At 31.6% G+C, this 20,212-nt stretch overlaps 3 protein-coding genes across 4 annotated transcripts; all 3 read right to left on the bottom strand.

Moving 5' to 3' along the window:
* Positions 1-2,170: 2,170 nt before the first annotated feature.
* On the bottom strand, positions 2,171-5,779 carry LOC114182453 (F-box protein At2g27310-like). 2 transcript variants are annotated; one of them, XM_085672407.1, is made up of 2 exons: positions 5,606-5,779; positions 2,171-3,432 (listed from the first exon to the last, which is right to left on the bottom strand). In XM_085672407.1, the coding sequence occupies exon 2, from the start codon at positions 3,414-3,416 to the stop codon at positions 2,295-2,297; it is 1,122 nt and encodes a 373-aa protein (XP_085528533.1). In that variant the 5' UTR covers positions 3,417-3,432; positions 5,606-5,779; the 3' UTR covers positions 2,171-2,294. The 2 variants fall into 2 exon arrangements, with proteins under 2 accessions (XP_085528533.1, XP_027925126.1); XM_028069325.2 differs by lacking the exon at positions 5,606-5,779 and adding an exon at positions 5,420-5,599.
* A 2,739-nt stretch (positions 5,780-8,518) lies between these two features.
* LOC114182471 (outer envelope membrane protein 7) lies at positions 8,519-9,073 on the bottom strand. Its single transcript, XM_028069351.2, has one exon. The coding sequence runs from the start codon at positions 8,908-8,910 to the stop codon at positions 8,677-8,679; it is 234 nt and encodes a 77-aa protein (XP_027925152.2). The 5' UTR covers positions 8,911-9,073; the 3' UTR covers positions 8,519-8,676.
* Positions 9,074-11,065: 1,992 nt separating this feature from the next.
* LOC114176034 (small nuclear ribonucleoprotein SmD1b-like) lies at positions 11,066-14,345 on the bottom strand. The gene is made up of 4 exons (XM_028060929.2): positions 14,187-14,345; positions 14,012-14,088; positions 11,465-11,656; positions 11,066-11,346 (listed from the first exon to the last, which is right to left on the bottom strand). The coding sequence occupies exons 1-4, from the start codon at positions 14,198-14,200 to the stop codon at positions 11,285-11,287; spliced, it is 345 nt and encodes a 114-aa protein (XP_027916730.1). The 5' UTR covers positions 14,201-14,345; the 3' UTR covers positions 11,066-11,284.
* Positions 14,346-20,212: the final 5,867 nt, after the last annotated feature.

Below are 20,212 nucleotides of genomic sequence, written 5' to 3'. Positions count from 1 at the left end.
GCTAGACCTTAAAATTCTATACATAAATAGCAAGGAATGACAAATGAGAAGAAAAAAATATATTTTGACCAATATATTTTTCTAAAGAAATATATGACAACTTCTTTTTAATAATAAAATATTATGCTTAAATAAGCTATGAGAAGAATGATTTAATTATAAACTGATTGTTTCGGAGAAGAAGAGTGTTAAAATGAAAAGGTAATTTGAATATAGAGAGATAAAGAAAATGCTACCATTAATTTCAAAATACCAAAAATTGGAATACTAAAGCAATAATGGTGATAGATAAGGTGAAAGAAAGTCGGAGAGGTGCATTGTTTTCTGAATGTGAGGAGAACACATTCAAATGGTGACGGATAAGGGTGAAAGAATGAACTATACTGCAGTAGACTAAAAGGTAGTTTGTCTGAACATAAAATTAGTTCAGGTGAACTAGTTTTTGTTTTACCACACTATATTGTACTAAATTATATTGAATTCGGTTCATCTTGACTTTTAGCATGAGTTAGGACCGACTCCATCAAATTTAGTCGGTTCGACTCGATTGAATTAAACCAAATTTCAGCCTGAGTCGATTTGGGCAAATTTGACTAAATTTCAATCATGACCAAATCGGCTATTGGTCGAACTCATCCAGGGACAACTAAGCCGAATTCGGTTGAATTTCGGTCAGGATTGACTCGGTTGAATTCGACCAAATTTCAATCGAGTCCGATTGAGTCAAATTCGCTTGAAGTTTGAACGAGTGGAGCGTGCGTCATTGTTTCATGTTGTTGGTAAAAGCACATTGTCTTTAATTTTAAAAATCATCCTACTAATTGAGAAGTAAAAGCAAACACAAAGATACACAAACATTACAACATGGAAACTCCAAATATGGAGAAAAAACTATGACCAAGAATAACACTATTTGAACATTTGTACAATACATAAAAAACACTTTTAACCCTTTGACTCCAAGTACACAAAGAACAAGAATTTAACTACACCTCACAACATTCTACTACAAGAGTATAAGAAAAGTCAAATATTAATTCAAAATGTCTTAGACTTGGAACAACTAAAACTGAACCTAGAGTGCATTATAGAGTCGTTAATACTCAGTCTCTATCTTATCCTAAAAGATGTAAAACTTTACAAAATATATATTTTCATCATACTCAATATATGTCTATGTGCTACTATACGCTTCATCAACGAAGTAGTTTTAAGTTAACAAAGAGTTAACTTAATTGCAACTTTAGAGGTTTAGTTTTTTAAAATTGAACTATAAATTTGATTCAGTTCAGTTTTTGTTGTAAATAGTTCAGTATTTTAAGTATAATATGGTACCATTATTTGATAATTCAATTCAATTTGATTAATTTTGTCCATCCCTAGTGACTGAGATTCATGTAAATCATATAAAAAAAACATGTTTTTATTATATATGATAATAAAAAAACATGAGATTCATTTTCTAGAATGCCGATATATATTAACTAATTAAGCTTCTGACAATGAAATTAAATTGTATTTGTATAAAACATGTGCAAATAGAAAACAGAATATAACAATATTCTTTGAGATACTCCTAATTTGGCATGGTATCAGGTACCTTTGTCTATTCCTTCTTTGTCTCGAGACTACATGATAGATCCTACCAACTTCTTTACACTTTTATTAAAAAACCAAAATAAATCATTAATCCAATAGTTCTGTAATACAAGACATGCTGCCCCTGCAGTACTTTTTTTGAGTAAAAGGTAATTAATGGAAGGTATGTTTACTTTAAACCACATAAATATATCTTTTTTATCATTTCTTAAAAGAACTTTATCTTTCTGATATTCAACTAAAACAACCTTCCCCAATAACAATTGTAACTCAATTAGAGGCATTCTTAAAAGTAAGGAAGGAATCTCTTAGCAGGAAAACAAATTCAGAAATAATAATTTCAGTGAAACAAAAAATTAGTAGAAGATTAAATAAATTTAATAAAATGAATCTTTCAAGTATACTTTTGAGCTCTTGTAATGGTTCTAGCATGTCTTAATATAAGATATCTCCACAAAAATTCCTACTTTGCAGGCAGAGTGGAATTAACAGAAGCATTTCTGTTATACCTTGTACTGAATTCGTAGAAATGATCATCATTCAGGGAGAATTATAACAATAAAACCAGGGGTGCTGCTATTAATTGATCTCTTTATTATGGGTAAACAAAATCATATCTTACATGGTAGTGCCAAGGTCCAACATTTGTTAGAGCTACATTAGCTTATTCCATCAAATGACTATACGCAACCATTTTACAAAACGCAGTACCAGAACGTCATAAACGCTGCAATGCCACTCAGAATACAAAGTCTATCCAACCTACTTTCGTTTCTCATCTTCTCCTCTTTCAACTCATTCTGTACTTTTGAATACATGTGGCAAGACTCAAGTACTTCACCATAGTTTTTGCTCCTTCGGCTGCTAAGTGCATCCTTAAGGATATGCAAACTATTTCTTCCATTAACATGAGCACCTTCCATGTCTTCCAACTGCATGCTCAGCTCTGTTAATTTAAGGGTTGTTTGGACCCCTTCTTCTTCGGTGTGAACCACTCTAAACTTCATAATGAGGATACACTCCACTACTTGACAAGGAAGAATGTCCTTGGCAGGCAGAACTGATCCAAAGCGGATAACAAAATCCCTATCTGTTGGCCAGTGTCGTTGTCCACCAAGAGGGCTCCAGCTAGCAAGATTTGCAGCTTGTTTCATTTTCTTGTTTACTATAATCCAACTAAGCTGGAGTCCTTCGCAGAGTTCCCGCCACAGTTTCCCATCTTTCCTTTCCCTCTCCATGGATGAAATATGTGGCAGACCATCAGATACAGAAAGGTGAACAGATCCATCATTGTTATCATCTCTATCTGCATAAGTGAGAAAATCAATCCGGAAAGGGCAGTTATAGAACCAACCATCATAGCTGTTTGCATTTGGGATTCCCCAAAGAACTTTGGAGCAGACCGGTTTCCCCTTGAACCTAATATCTATTATAGAAACAAAATCTGATGGACAGATGTTTTCTGATTCATTCATGTCTCCGTAATACTCAGCTTCGGTCCAATTGTCCGGGTACTCGTGATAGTTGTTCGGTTGATACTCTACAACCTCCTTGTTTACAACAATCGGGAAACAGTCTGCATAAAATTTTCGGAATCCACCAATAGAAGATATCAAACTTTTTACATCCTCTCTATTGGTTGAAGGCCACATAGATGAACAAACGTTCTCCCATAAACTCTCTTCTTTAGAGATGGAACACAACGTTGCACAAGTACATGCTGCACTGGCCAATGTTGCACCATCAAGTCGACGAAATATATCGTAGAAGAGATCACTGCTTAATGCGGGAATACCCTCAACTGGTGCCACTGACATGGTGAGAAACCTTTGACTGCCAAGCAAACATAACTCAAATAAAAAAACAAATGAAGAAATCTGCATTCTTTTTTAGTACAAGAAAGCAATTTTTTTTTTCAGAAAATAGTAGTAGTGATGAATATAATGTTTGGCTAATTTGGTCAACACCAAAATGTGTAGTGTCTCATAGTGCTCTCTAGGACTTGAGTCTGTTTGTGTGATCAGTTTTCAATAAAATTCAGAGTCCAAGACACTATTAGAATTCAATCTCAAATGGTACTATTTCTTTCCTATATTTTAAGACTATCCCAATCGGTGGAAGGAAACCTCATTTGAACAAAAAAACACTAAACAGTTAGATGGTATTCCAGAACAAGCTTAACACATTGAAAGCCCTGGAATAAAAACAACCTACGGTAGATGTCAACTAGGTAATTTCTAAGACCTAATACCTATATAGTAAATCACTACTCAAAAAGAAATGTCTGGCAAGGGAAATGGGCCATAGGATGATGATCAAATGGAATAATTAATACACTAATTCGGATTTCAACAATTTCCTAAAGCAAAATGTTGAATCTACAGAACTTTCTTAAGTTATAATAAATATTAATACATAGTTTAAAAGGATCATTTACAGAATTGAAGGTTGAAATTCAGTTCCAATCCTATGCTGAAACCAGGTAAATGTTAGCAAGTAGTGACATATATTGCAATTACAAATAATACATGTGGAGGTTACAGTCAAAAGTGCCTATTATAGACAAATAAATAAATGGACCTCTTCTAGAACTTCATCCCATACATACAGGAAACAATCAAACTATCACATTGGAATCTAACTGGAAGCATGCTATTGGACTTGAGTCCCACATTGGAATATGGGATTTTAGTGAAGGGTCTAAAACTAACTTTTGTGCTGTATTTCTTCCATCACTTTCTACTAATAGGCATCAAAATTTTCACCATGTCTGGCAGCCACAAACGAGCAGGGTGGGTGACCTGAGCATTTTCATTGGAAACTATTCAAAGGGCTAGTGCAGAACCAATGGGCATTGGCAACGGCACATAGAGATTGGTGGGATGTTGGGATACAATCGCAGGAAATGAGAAATGAGTTCCATCAGATCTCTAACAGCTAACTCTAATGGTGTCATTCTCCAAAGGTTCTTATCAATTAGTAGTGAACACCATGTCTTAGTTGCAAACCTTAGCATTGCAATGCTTGCAAAGGATTAGTTAAAGTGACAAGGAAAAGGTGACCTGCGTGAGCACTGTGGCTGTGGATCATGGTGGGTTGTTAGGATACAATTGCAGGATAGAGGCTTGAGTTCCATATTGGAAGTGAATTTTGGTGTGAGGTTACAATGGTGTGTGATTCTCCCAATCCCAATATTCTTGTCAAATTAAATGGAACCCAATACTAGACCAGCAGCTAGCAAGCCAACAATAAAGTCTCAATAAACATCCTTGGCACCACATGCCCTTTCAGTTTGAGCAAAACATTTCTTGTAACTGCATAATGCAGACCAATCCAGTAGTGTAATAATGACTAATCCACTACAGAACCTCCAGGTAAGCAACTTAGAAAGTCTCTCTACACAAGTTGCTTCATCAAGAACTTACAAAGAAATCACACATGAATCATAGCACAAAACAAGAGTAAGCTCAAATAACAATAACATGATTTAAATATCCTAAGACTGTCACGGAGCTCCAATAATAGACGGCTTTCAATTCATAGTAATCAGATATGGTATCACTAATTTCGAGGAAGATGTAAGAGATCCTATTATGTAGACTTCATTAGTTACCAATGACAAAAAAACATTAAGCCTCAACACACACCATGCTAATTGACACAAATAACTAGCAGCGCGGTTCACATAATTAAAGCATAAGAATACCCTTTAGCCGAAACATCGATAGAATGTATAACAAATAAAAACCCAAAAGTAAAAGAGAAAAAAATAAACACAGAAAAAAATTGAGTACAGAGAGAAGGAAAAGGGAGTTGTGACCTCAAACAAGAGAGAAGAACGACATGAAACAAGAAAGAGGAGGTGGAAATAAAGATTTGAAGGAAATGAGAGATAGATAGGTGAAAACAGAGAGGGAGAGAGACTGTGAAGATTTTAATTTGGGTTTGTGAAAATTCTGAAAGCACGGGTTGTGCAGAGAAAGAGGTGAGAGAGAGGGTGGGGTACCAATTTACTATGCGTCACCAGCATTGAACTGCCTCATCACATCACCACACAAACTTTGCCACCTAATGCATCATAAATAAATAAATAAATATATTATCCTACAATAATTTTAATTCAAACATCAAAACTTTAAATATCTCTTCTAATTTAAACAACAAATTTTTCCTCTTCTTCCTTTTTTTTATATTATCATATATCCTATTATATGTATGTTGTGATGTAACAACTTTCTTTTTTTCCATAAAGAAGATAAAATATGTTTTACAAACTAAAACTAACAATTTATTTTATTTACATAAATTATTTAAATTAATATTTTAATATGTGAACAGATTAATTTAATTTATAAAATAATATTGTATTTTACTCTACTATTTCCAAACAATCCATTGCCTCTTATTTTCTCTTTTTCTATACAGAGGAGCATTGTTTTAATAAGATGAAAATATTAAAGACGATGAAATAATTTGCATGAATATGTAATAATATTTAAATTAAATGCATAACTAAGTCCTGTTACCAAAATTTGTTCACGTACTTGTATAATTACACGAAGACACCCATATTTTAGGCTTGTTTGGTCACGTGGTTTGGGTCCATCAACCAAACAAGGATAGATACTTGTCTTACTATAAAGAAAATATATATTCTCTTTCCCAAGTTTTGCCAACCACATCTCCGATACTTAAATCTGTAAAATTTATATTAAAATATTTTTTTTATAAAAAAAAAAAAACTCATGATAAAACTTTCATTAAAAACATTATAATTTTTATGACCATGTAATATCTCAAATAAAAAATATGAACACAATTGTTAATATTCTTTTAAAATATTTGCATAACACTAATGATTTTTCTGGTGTTAGTTAAAAAATGAATAAACATTTTTTAAATAAAATTAATGTGAAAATGTATTGGGAGCCACTGCAAAAATGTATCAATCCTAATCTATTGTTTCAAAAATAAAGGTATTCGTTAACATTTTTATTTTCATTGTTAGAGAAATTTACTTGGAGCCATTAAACCAAACAGGTTAAACGATTTGTAATTTATAAATCTCATTCGTAATATGATAATTTTAGAAAACTCATTTGTAAAATAAAGTATATAAAAAAGTGACAGTTGTTATTATTAACACTTCTTAAAATTTCATTTTTCTTGTATCCAATGAAAAACAATAGAGAAAGAGAAAATTTACATATAATATTAAAAGATTTATATTCCAATTTAATAAGAGTTTTGTTCATGAATATGAGAGTTAAACAAACAAAAAATTAGATATCCTCGACCTCTTTTGTCAATTTTTTCGTTCATATTATCTCTTTTTCTTTCTGATGTCATGTTTCCCCCTTTATTAGGTCACATTCTCTATTGTTCCTTCTTGTCACGTGTTACTTCCCTTTATTAGGTTGCAGCTGTGAAAGACAAATGCTATATTGAGATAATAAGACAAATGAGAGGTGACACAATCTGACACGAATGTTGCTGTCTACATGCACCACCCATTCATCTAACACCCTATAATTAAAAGAGGTTACCCTTTTCCTCCAAACCACCTTAGTCATAATTTTAAAATTTTATCATGAAGAAAATAAATTAAAATTAAATTAAGGATAAATAAAAATCAGATTCTAAGTTCTAAAGAAAAAAGTTACATTGTAAAACTTATGTAAACTATGTTATGATATCTTTTTTCTAGAAGTGTTCAAAAAGAAGCTTCTCTAACCCAGAAACTAGATAGAAGTGGTAAATATACTACGGGTAAAAGTCAAATTCTTCAAGCACAGCTCAACTTTGATTATTGACAGATTAATCAAAATTTACTCACTTCTGAATAGAGTGAAATTAGTTTAAGGCAACATTTTAGAACTCTAGTATACTGTATCTAAGAGGAAAAAATCATGAAATAAAATATAAGAACTAAAAGTGCAATTAACTGAATTTATTTTTGTAGTTTCTAAAATCCCAATATAAATTATAGTGTGACCCCACTATATGTTTGCTGAGTACCACCGATTATTGAAAATTTGTACAGAGGTTTAATTTGGGGTTCTGCCAATGATGAAAAAAAAAAAACATCTTTAACATATACCCGACAATGTTTGCTCACTTCGAGAACAAGGTGGTCTAGCCTTCAGAAAATTGAGATTATTGAATCTTACCAACCCAGTCTCATAAGGTCTTGTAATTTTCATCGTATGAATATAGTAAGTACTCTACAAAACATCGCAGGTGTAACCAGGCAGAGAATTGGTTTATAATACAAAAATTGTCAATAGACTATTAACAATATTTAACTAGCAATATAGACAAGGGGGACTTGAGTTTGAATTTTCATGGTTAGTGTGAAGATCTTATAGATAGATAATCTATAAATACTTCTGTATATGCTCGGAGTTTGGAAGACAATTTCTCCCTAGTGAATACTTCAGATTCAATTCACCTAAACTAGTTAGAAAGAAGTGATATGTGCATCTATTCCAATCCCAGGAGCTCACAAATCTCTCTGAACTAAACATAACTGTTGCGAGCTCTCAAGTCACAGATCGCAGGGGATGATAAATTGAGAATTTATGCAAGACCCATATAAACCTAGCATATATGTCCTTGAAAACAACTAAAAAGAACACCACTAATAATTGTGCCTCACCATGCTTGGACAAATTCTACAAGCATTTTTAAAAGAGTAGACATAAATAAAAATAAATAAACAAAGCATCTTCACTTCACAAATGTATTTTATTTTTCTTCTAATTTTCCTCTGCTATTACTAACAAATTTGTTTGTTCAAGCATTTCATCAAACAGTATCTATCATCCCTTCTCTCCTAAACTTTAAGTCGTTGAGTGCGGCACTATATCCTAGTGTTCTTAAAATAGCTACAGGTAGTAGAGAGGCAGGCACAGCATGATTATTAGAGAAGCTAAAACGGGAAATACGAACCTGATAGTTTTTGGATCCTACAACAAGACAGAACACAATATACAAATTGAACAGAAAACAAGGACGTTATTCGATTTGGAGAATTTTGAGATGTGACGAAATTGAAAATACATGAATGGGAAAAGTTCAGGCGTCGGGGGCGACGTCGGAGGCGGTCTGAGAAGCAGAGACGTCCGGCAGGTCGTCGTCGGCGGGCTTAGGAACATCGGCGGCAGGAACGTCGTCGGGGTCACGAGCGGGGTCGGACTTGTCGACGGAGTCACGTGCCTTGGAGAGGAAGGGTTTGAGAGCGAGCTCAATCGCGAGCCACGCAAATGCTAGGGCTCCAGCCACCACCACCGCTTCTTTGGCCTTCCCCATCCTGATACTGTTGCTGATTCTGATAATATTTCTCTAACCTCTCTCTCCTCTCGATTGTTATTGCAAGATTGCGTGCTCACACTGTTTACTCACCACCACAATTTTCAAAACCTTAGCTTCTTCTGCACTACAGACAACTTCTTCTGCCACTTCCCCTTTCTATCTTTCTTTCACACCTAACAACCATTTTCTACCCATTTATTCTGATAAATTTTCAAGATAATGATATTTTTACATGGATAGAAATATATCGAGCCATTTTTTTTAATTCAATTTTAATCTATTATTTCAATTATCTTTAAATTATTATATCACATCATTAAAAAAAATTATATTTTAATTTTTTATATTAATCCATAATTCACACTAAATCACAAAACAAGGTATACAAGTCAAAAAAATTAAAATTATGGTATCATTATCCTAAAAAAATTAAAATAAATAATTGAAAGATAATTTAAGTGATGAGTTAAAAATTGATAAAAAAAATGGATTAAAATATTATTATTTTTTCGTTAATGATCTATTTTTAACTCATATATTCAATCATTCTTAAATCATTACATCGTATCATTAAAAAAAGATTAAAATAAATAATTAAAAGATAATCAAAATAATAAATTAAATATAGATTAAAATATTATTATCATATTTTTATTATTGTAATGATAGAGTAATTATATATATATATATATATATATATAAAGAAATTTAATTATTGGTTAAATTTATAAAGAAATTATGAAAACAAGTGAGAATCAATAAATAAAATATGGAATTAAAAGTTTTAGTTTGTAATAACCGTTAAGGAAATTAAAAAAAAAATACAATTTACAAATGCTATTAACTTTTGTAAATTATTATTGAGCTCAACTAAAGACAACTTTTCCAATAATGATTGAGTTTTTATGTTTTAGGCTTAATTAACCTTTTAAGTTTTCATACATTTCAATAATTTTAATTAAATTTTTATTATATTTTTTAATTGAATCTTAATATTTAATTTTTCTATTAAGTGAATAAAAGTGAATAACGTAATTGTTATTTTATTTTATCAGATTGTATATTCTATCTGAGTATTAAGAAAAAAGGAGATATTTTGAGTGTCAAAGTTGTCATGTTTTTTTATAGCATTCACATCATTTTTATAACTAAGATATCATCATCATACTTTAGTCAACGACAATAATCCTTTTGAAAATCAACATATCTTTAATAAAAATATTAAAATAATTTATAATTTTATATTAGATATAATATCATATAAAAAAACAATGATAATTATTTATTATTTTATATTAATTACAGTACCATTTTATATTAATCATAACACTTCGTTTATTTACAATCACTTAATTCAATTAAAAAAAAGTCATAACAAAAAAAAGTTTAATAAAAACTCAATTAAAAATATTTATATTACAAATAATTAAAACTTAATTAAGACTATAATTTACCATAACATCTCCTTATTATTTTCCTTTTTTAATGTTTTATTTTCTATCCGCCTCCTTTTTAAAGAAAGCTAAGATCACGCAATATACTCTCCGCAGCCTGTAGGTGTTTCCACTAACCCTCTTTACTCTACTAGTAGGTTCTAATTATATTCACAAAGACTTTTTGATACGTCTCATAAATGTGACACGCAATTAAAAAACAATAATGCTATTTCATCCATAAACTGTCATACATGATAACAAGGTTTATTTTCATAATACTAAGAAAGTCACATCTCAAATTAACTCTAGTTAACAAAATCTTCACAATGTAATTTAAGAATTAAACTATTTTAGATTCATTGGATAATAATCCATATAAGTAATACATAGAATTAATCTTGTTTAGCTTTTTAATATGGATCAAATAAGTACTATTAGTTGTCTTGGTGCGTTTTGACATGACAATTTGATAAAACGTGGACCGCTGAGAATCCAAACACACGCTCAAAATCTTTTGGAGATATTGTATTAATTGTAAAAGATTATCCGTAAAATCAAATCTCAGAGTAACATAATAGATTTCTCTCTCCCTCTTAAATGACTCAAGTTTAATATACTACGTATAAAGTCTTCCATTGACATAAAATCACCTCTACGAACAAGGGCTATCAGCGGTAATTCCTATTAGTTCACCTTGCCCCATAAAACTACACATGTAGGCAGTAAATTCTCAATTGAAATATGACAATGATCCAACAGGGAGAATTATACAAGGGAACTTCAAAGCATTGATGCAAGAAAATGGCAACGTGAACAAAGTCTGCATTGACTAACTTAACAGGTCAACAGCACTTCTACAACGTCTTTAAAACTCATTAGAAAATTTTCCTACAATAAAGGTACAACCAAAGGCCACAAATTCTGTAATTTGCAATTTAACGGCCACGACCACGGCCACGTCCACGCCCTCGTCCCCGACCACGTCCCAAAGGCTTCCCTGCATATAAAATCAGAACATTGAAAACCAGAAAGCCAAAGATAACAGTCAACCGGAACATTATGGGCCTCTGAAAAAAACAATCCACTTCTAGTGTCAGTCAAATAAGATACAGTACCAGCAGTTGGCTTCTTAGGCTTGATCCTAGGAGCCTCTTCAACCAGTAATGTCTCAAGATTCAAGCTATCAGGAAGGATATAATAACGAATGTTGTTGCCTCTCACACTCAGATGATCCAAAGTAACTGGGTTTTTCCCTTTCAGAGTTAGTTTAACTGTTTTTAAATGTGTATTCATACTGATATCAACACCTGTAATATATTAACAAATCCATGGGTAAGCACAACTAAAGCTACAAAATACTTCTCATGCCATCCCAAATAAGAATTAAGGGCACCAAACGGTAAACTCACAATTAGAAATGAGCTGATAGGTACTCATTAGTTAAAAGTAAACAGAACGAAATTCCTTGATGCTTAATTTGATTGCGTTTAGGCATATGTAGTAATGCATTGCCCTATTATAATATAAGGATTCACTATCCTCGTGAAACATGCCTGATTTCGTTTCATCATAAAAACAGGTGTAAAAGGTGGTCTTGACTTATTGCGTTGGCAACTAAAGACAAAAAACGTGATATAATTTATATAGTTTTCTATGCTTATGCGTGTGACTAAGCCAAACTAAATCCAGAAGAAGCTTGTTCAAAAGAAAATTTCACAGAACAAACTGCAGGGGGACTAAATTAAATTGAAAGAACGAGGAGAATGGTATATGTCAGCTAAATTTGGTATAGGTAAGGCAATAAAGGAGTTGCGTATCATACCATCAAACAAGAGTAAAGGACAAGCCTCAGGAAGATGCAGATACAATATAACTAATCTAAATTACAGCATTATGCAAACTTACTACAGAGGCTACAAGGTTAATTACTGTTATGGTACAATATAAATAAAGTTTAAATAGATTTGCCTCAAAAGTGAGGTATCCAGAGTCCATAGTTCACGATGCTTCTTACAAAAATGTCATAAGCAATAAATATCTTCCCACTGTTTCAATTTCCGAGTTTAAACATAAAAAAGTAATTAATTAGTTCTTTTACATCAGATACTTCAGGCTGGAAATCATGGATACAATACGGGACAGAAATATAATAGAGGTGGAATACGGACACAGATTTACCCACTTTTAAAAATTATAGGACACAACATGGATATAATACAAAAGAAAAACTACTTGAAATCTAATATAGATTTTTAAATTGAAGGAGGGAATTTATGTTTAAAAATGAGAATGGGTTACTATAGATGGAGTATGATGTTAAAAGTTATCTACTTAATGTATTATTTCAAACAATATTAGTATAAAAAAAAAAACTTTAAAACTATAAAAATTATAAAAATAAAAGTAATAGTTTTGAATGTGTCCGCATTTACCCAACATAGAAAAATATAACATGACATGGTTACCATCTGTAAGTGTTTGAGCTTCTTAGAGGACATTACATTACAGAAAAAGACAACAAAAGTTTCCATTCATAACACCAGGTGTAACAGTAAAAAGATAAAAGCTTAACATGAAGAGAAATCAAGAATGCATAAAAAGCCACAGCATGCAACCAAAAAAAGGTCTGCCATACAGTAAGTTTGGAAGCAAGGAGTAGAGAGAGATTTCGAACTTAAAAATTCCAGATCATATTAGCTATGCAGTAAGTTGCAACCTATCAGACTGATGACAGAGTTTCCATCTTATTGACTCAGAAAAATGACAGGTTAAATAGCCATTCACTCTGACAAGACATGAAAATGTTAACAAAGGAATCACAAGTAAAAAAAAAGCCATATACCAACTGTGAAATCTAACTCAAACTGAAACAAATATGTTGATCATAAGTGAAGAAATGGATCTTAGTTTCAGCATTGCCAGTAATGCTTTGTAAGTGATACATGATTATGATTTTTTTTGGCCTGGCATGAGAGATTGTCCATTATGATAAACCTCCATTAGCAACACAGCCATTGGATAACGTATACGAAATTATTAATAACATAACATCCAACAGATTTTACTGATCAACCTAAGTATAACAAATAAGAGTCTCTGTAGTTTACATTATTATATTACATGGACAAGTGGTCTTCTATATACAAGAGAGAGAGCTTGGTTGGGTGTTAAATTGTAGCATCGCAAGCATAATTACAGACACTTACTGTGGAATGCGCACATGCTATCTAACCTCTCAAAACAATGCGCAATTTATTTGCATACAGAGAACCAAACTGCCTCTGCTTCACTTTTTTTCCACAATAACCGAATGACATTGATGAAATTCTTTGAGCACAAGGTTTAGACATGCGAAATCTCGTCATTTGAAAGCTACTCAGAAGAAGAAAAAAAATGCAATCTAGTTCCCAAAATACACACAAAAATGAAAATTCAGGGCAACGATTAGAGAGTGCAATAAAAATCTAAATTAGGTATGGGAATTGAGAAAACAAGCGAGCATCCCTGCAGAATTCCATTGGCAACTAATATCCAAGACCAAAAGCTTTCAGACTAAATCTTAACATGCAGGTTTAACAGCGAAGCAAAACTAGGGTTTAACGAAGGCAGCAACAAAATCAGGCGGTGGAGAGGAAAACCAATCGAAAAGAGCGGAAGAGTACCTGTGATGGTGCCGTGAACAACAGTGCCATTCTTAAGCTCAATCGAAACGGTTTCGTTGTTCAGCTTCATTAGAAACCTGTTCCAGTTTTACACGCCTTTTAGCACCAAATTGAAACGAAAAAAAAAAAGGAAAGAAAAAAGAGAGACATGAAAATGAGAACGAAGAGGTAAGACCTGACGAGCTTCATGATGGAAGAGAAGACGATGAGTGAGTGAGGGTTTTGAAACACAAGAGTCGCGGGTAGCTGCGCTATGTGTTTTTTCTTTCAGATTTAGAGTCTAAAAAACAGAAGTGTAAGATGTAAACAACTTTTGTAACTACTACTGCCCCCACAATCCTCATTCAAAACAAAATGGTAAATAGCACAAATGTAAAATAAATAGTTTTTTTTAATATAAATTGTTATATTAACATTTTAGTTTATAAATAAACAAAACAAAACCTCAATTTTCTTTTGTATAACTAATATTAATTAATAATAAATAAATACTTTTAACATATAAACTATATTTTTATTAAAATTCACGTTTGTACCCCGCGTAATTAAAGAAGATGGAGAAATTTTTAAAAAATAGAGTATTATTAAATGAAGGAGAGAGAGAATAAGAAAAACAATGTTTGAGATATCCATTTCTTCTATAATTCCTCTTGCAATCATGCTTCATTTCCTTTCTTTCTCTCCTAATTATTTTTTTTTCATCTCTCATTCTTTCAAAAAATATAATTGCACCCACGAAAATTAGAGAATTAAGTAATATATTGAACCAATCGATTTCTTTTTTTTTGAGTAATTTTTTTTTTCTCTTGCACGTGACCTACTTATAGTTACATGAAGCTTTTATATACCGTTATGGGTAGGACCGGGCATAATTTATTAAACTATATTAAACTATAACTAATTGTACTATATTAAACTAAAATATACTAAACTATTCATAATAATAATTAAATTGTATTATAAAATAGTTCAGTTTTAAGAAACTAAACTTATATTAAGTTAACTAAGTTAACTATTGAACTATAGTAAATTGAAAGAGCAAACTACCTCAAATAAAATATTGGTATTAAGATAAGAATTTGATTTATGTATTTTGTGTCTTACGTTCTATTATTTTTCTTTCATATTGAAATATTTATTTTATTTTGTCTTAATTTTTTTTCTTTACTCTTTCTTTGAGAAAAATATAAAAAATTTATAATTAATTTATTAAAAAAAATTATAAATTAATTCAAGATCTTATTTTTATTTTGAATGAATTTTACTATGTAATGTTATTTTTATATTATGATTTTACAGAAGTTATTTTTAAAAATTAAATTTTGTGACAGCTAACATTTTTATAATTTTTTATTTATATTCTTAAATATTGAAATTAGTATAATAAATTTAAATATCGGTAATAACGTATTTTTTATTTTAAAATTTTATGTAATATTATTTTTTTAGTTTTAAAATATTTATTATGTGGCGTCAACTTTTTTAAAGAGAATTTATTTTAAAAAATTCTTAAAAAATATAAAAAGTTATTGATTCGTTACTTCACGAAATATATTTTAGAATTTCATAAAATTTCTAGAATATTTTTCACACAAATATTAATGAATACAAATGTTAAAAAAAATATTAGTTTTGAAAATTTTCTAAAATAAATCCTTTTAAAAAATTTGACGCAACATAATAAACATTGTAAAACTAAAAATTAATATTACATAAGATTTTAAAATATAAAAAATAAGTTAATACCGATATTTATATTTTAATTTTAATATTTTAATTACATTTTAAGTTATGGAAAAATTTAATATAAATTAAAAAAATTATAAAAATGTTAATTGGTGTATTGAAGTATGATGCATATTTCAAGTATTATTTCCTAAGCACTTTCAAATTATAAACTTTAGATTATTATTGCGTAGTACAATCATATGTAATTAGTGCAATTCGATTCAACATAGTGTAATTAAGTTCAAAAATAATGTAATTCGGTTAAAAATCAATGCAATCCGGTTCAAAAATAGTACAATTCAATTAAAAAATAGTGAAGTTTATTCAAAATCAGTGCAATTCGATTAAAAAACGGTTCAAAAATAATATAGTTAAGTTAAAAATTAGTGCAGTTCAGTTCAAAAATAGTGCAGTTCAGTTCTGACTTAATGCAGTTCATAAAACAATTCAATTTATATTATAGTGCAGTGCAATTCAGTGCGGTGCAGTTCAATCCAGTTTATTTTTAAGAATAACAATTTAGTTCAGTTCATCTGAATTGTTTTTCAGTGCAGTACAATTCATGCGAACAGTTTTTTAGTTCAGTGCAGTTTTTGGTAGTGCAGTGCAGTTTGGTTTATTTTGCCCAGCCCTAGTTATGGGTATTTAGTTCCTATTTATATATTATTATTAGTTTAAATTATTCTATTTGTTGAAAATTTTCAGTTTGGTTCTCAAATTTTTGTTATTTTAATTTGGTTTTCGTTTTCTTATAAATGACTCAATTTGGTTTTCACCGTTAATTTTGACCAGACGGTGTTAAAGTCAACGCCATGTGTCAATTTCTGGTTCTTTTTTGTTTTTTTAAATTTTCAATTTTTTAAAAATTTTTTTAATTTTTACACGTGTGACTTCACAGTTGTGTCACGTGTCAAAATGTCCCTATATGTGTTTTTAGTTTTAATTTAGTCTCAATCTTTGTAAAAGTGAACGAATATTGTCTCTCCTTAGATTGACACTCAATTTAATCTTTGTATACAACTTATGATGATATTCTTAAAATTGATATTTTTATTAAATATTTGTAGAAACAAGTTTTTTTTATAGTTTTATTATTAAACAAAGTTAAACCCTAAACTTAATTTCAAAAATTAACAATTTTGTCATCATATATAAAGGCACCAAGTGTATCATATTACACAAACTTAGTGAAGATTAAAAATGTAAGGCCCATTAAGATTAATTCTTTTCTGCCTGCCCTAAGTTAAAGGGGTTGCCCTTGTAAGTGGGCCTAAGGGTTGGCCCAGCATATAAAATCTTACTACGTTGCTCTAAGTCCCACTTTCCACTCTTTTCACATAATCTTGAGTCGCAGCCGTCAACCCCTCTGCTAGGGTTCTGCCTCCGCTGTTACGATTGAGCCAGGAAGTTCCGTTACTCCATGTAAGTGACCTTCGAGTTCATGCTAGTTCCCTTTTTGTAACCTTTTCGTCATCTGTTGTAAGAGTCTTGGTTAACCCCACTTGTCTGGTTCTGTTCCACTCTCACCACAGCCTTGTAGTTCATCCTTAGAGTTGTCGTGCTCGTGGTCGCGCAGTCGGGGTCTTCGCTAAGCTTTTTTCAGGTACGGGGAAGTTAGAGTCTAAGTCCTGATTATTTTATGGCTGGATTAGAGTTTGTTAGACATTGTATACATTGTATGTTTGTGTTGAATGCGTGAACTGCCATGTACTGTATTTTTGGGTGCGAACAGGTGACTGTTACATGAGAACAGTGGCGAGACCTGTTAATCTCCCCCAAGCGAGCCAGTCTCGCCTAGGCGAGACGAACGAGGAGCTCGCCCAAGAATTTTGTGCGAAAGGTCGCCCAGGCGACTAGCTCAACCTTTTGAGCGAGCGAGCATCTCGCCCAGGCGAGAGAGGTCTCGCCTAAGCGAGATCCCGCATGTGCTCCTGCTTCCTTTTTCGAGCCCTCGCCTAGGCGAAGGGGGCTCGCCTGAGCGAGACCCTTCGGCCTGAGCAAGGTGCTGGGCGAGGCAGCGCGATGTGTGATTATTTTCTTGGTTTTGTATGGAAAATGCTTGCTTGATTTTAGGTATTGTGCTGAAAGTTTGAGATGAATGAGTATGAAAGAGTGGTGCAAGTCATAAATTGTGAATGTTGAGTTGTTATGAGTTTAACATGCGATTTTAATGACATGGTTGGTATCAAAGAGGCATGATGATGAGATGAGATGGAAATCCTTTATGCACGGATGGTTTACAATGGATTCAAATGGGTTGGGCCCGAAACACGAAAGGCATTGGCTTTAAAGGTTGGTATGATTGATATATATCTATGCATGGTGAATGTTCTTTGGCTGTGCGAATATGGTTGATCTGTGTCAGTGCGTAATTCCTTGGAGTCTCTAGGTGAGACTTTCAGGGTCGCGCTTCAGTGGTCGGGACGTAATTCCATTGCCCCTGTTAGTGGGTGTCCATGGTGGTGCCCCATCTGTATAACTAGGTAAGGATTCAAGGTAAGGTTGTATCCTGACGCTCTAAGGGGTCAGTTAGTCTCACCTAGAGTGGACTGACTCCTGTGGTGAGAGTAGCAAGAGGCCTGAAATTCATTAAGGGCTAACCTTGTGGCGAGGGAAAATTGATTCATCGTAACACTTGTAACACATAGCTCGGGGGTGAGCAGAGGTATCCACCACAAGTGCGGGCATCCGCTGAATCCGACCAAGTTATACGTATCTGGATGAGTCGAGTCGAGTCATAGTGTATTGATTGAAGAGTCTTAACATGCTTGGATGTTGTACTGATATTGAATGATGAAAGTATATTTAACTGTATGATAAAAGTGTTGTTTGGCTCTAGCTTACCCTGTTTGTTGTATGATTGCCTTGTATGTGGCTATTCTTTCTTGCGATGATCATCAATTTAATTGATGGGAGCAGATGGGCGAGGTTCCCGCGGTCAACAAGGAAATGGCGATTCCGCTGCTTAGCCATCAGGGTTGGATTTCATATTTCTTTCCTTCATGTTTTTCGTTAGGGCTATGGCCCATGTATTGTTTTATGTTTGACTACCCTTTTTCTCTTTTGTCAGACTTTTATTTGGTTTTCCTTTGGCATCGTGGTGTGCCCGGTCTGTAGGGGTTGTGTTAAGGACTCCAAGACTTCGCTACATTGTTATCTTCGTGTGACGTTTCCTGTAATCTTTGAGCTTTAAATTAAAGGGGGCGTTACAAAAAATCAAATAACTTGTCACACATAAGTTTAGGAACTAAATTTAAAGTTCAAAACAAAACCAAAGTCTAATGTTTTTTGTATAGAATTTAAAGTTAATTTAAAATATTTATAGAAATATTTAATAAAAACGTTAATTTTAGTAAGAATATTACCATAAGATTTATAAAAAAGTAAATTTAGTGTCAATTTAAGAAATGACAAATATAGGGACCAGAATGAGTCACTTTGACAAATATAGAGACCAAATTGAGTCACTTTGACACGTGACACAATTGTGAAGTGACACGTGTAAAAAAAATAAAAAACCTAAAAAAAATAAAAATAAAAATAAAAATTTTAAAAACCATAAATTGACACGTGGCGTTGACTTTAACACCATTTGGTCAAACTAACGGCGATGACCAAATTGAATCATTTTTAAGAAAATGATGACCAAATTGAGACAACAAAAAACTTGATGACCAAACTGAAATTTATTGACAAATAGAGGAACCAAAAGAATAATTTAACCTTATTATTATATTTTCTTAAACATCACTTCCAAATTCATCCACTTTCATCTCCAAATTTATTTAAAAGGTTAAATATGTTTTTCGTCCTTTAACTTTCACTAAACATTGAAATTAGTCTCTCTCCGAAATTTTGGTCCAATTTAGTCTCCTAACTTTTAAATATGATGGATTTAGTCATTTTAATCAAATTTTGTTAAGTTTATTTGAAGTTTCAAACACATGTCATGAAAGTATTTCACTTAACATCGAAATGAAAATATGTCAAACGATGTAAACAACTTAAATATTATCATGAATATGTTAGAAATGTCAAATAAACTTAACAAAAAATTCAGTTAAAAGGATGAAATTCCCACATTTATGATAAGACACTAAATTGATCTAAAATTTTGAAGAGGGATTAATTTCAATTTCACTCGATATTAGAGAACCAAAAACATATTTAATCCTTTACTAAATAAAACAACACAACATGAAAGATCCTTGATTAAGACTGAAGAAAGCCACGACTCTTCCAAACTTTTTTTATTTTATTTTTTATATATATTTTTTAATATTATATTTATATATTATTAGATGAAATTTAAAATTATGTTTATACTTATATTTCATCTATACTTGATTTTGAAAATTACTTTAATTATTTTAGTTTATTTTATATTAAATATTTGTTGACATTTAATGATAGTTTTATGATTTATTTATAGTTTTTCTGTAGTAAACGAAAAAAAAAAATTTAATTAAAAAG

The sequence above is a fragment of the Vigna unguiculata genome, chromosome 1 (genome assembly GCF_037176805.1).
Source record: "Vigna unguiculata cultivar grain cowpea cultivar isolate G323 ecotype 2 chromosome 1, ASM3717680v1, whole genome shotgun sequence".
NCBI classification, from domain to species: Eukaryota; Viridiplantae; Streptophyta; class Magnoliopsida; order Fabales; family Fabaceae; genus Vigna; species Vigna unguiculata.
The sequence above is the reverse complement of the archived record's forward strand: the minus strand, read 5'-3'. Positions and strand labels throughout refer to the sequence as shown.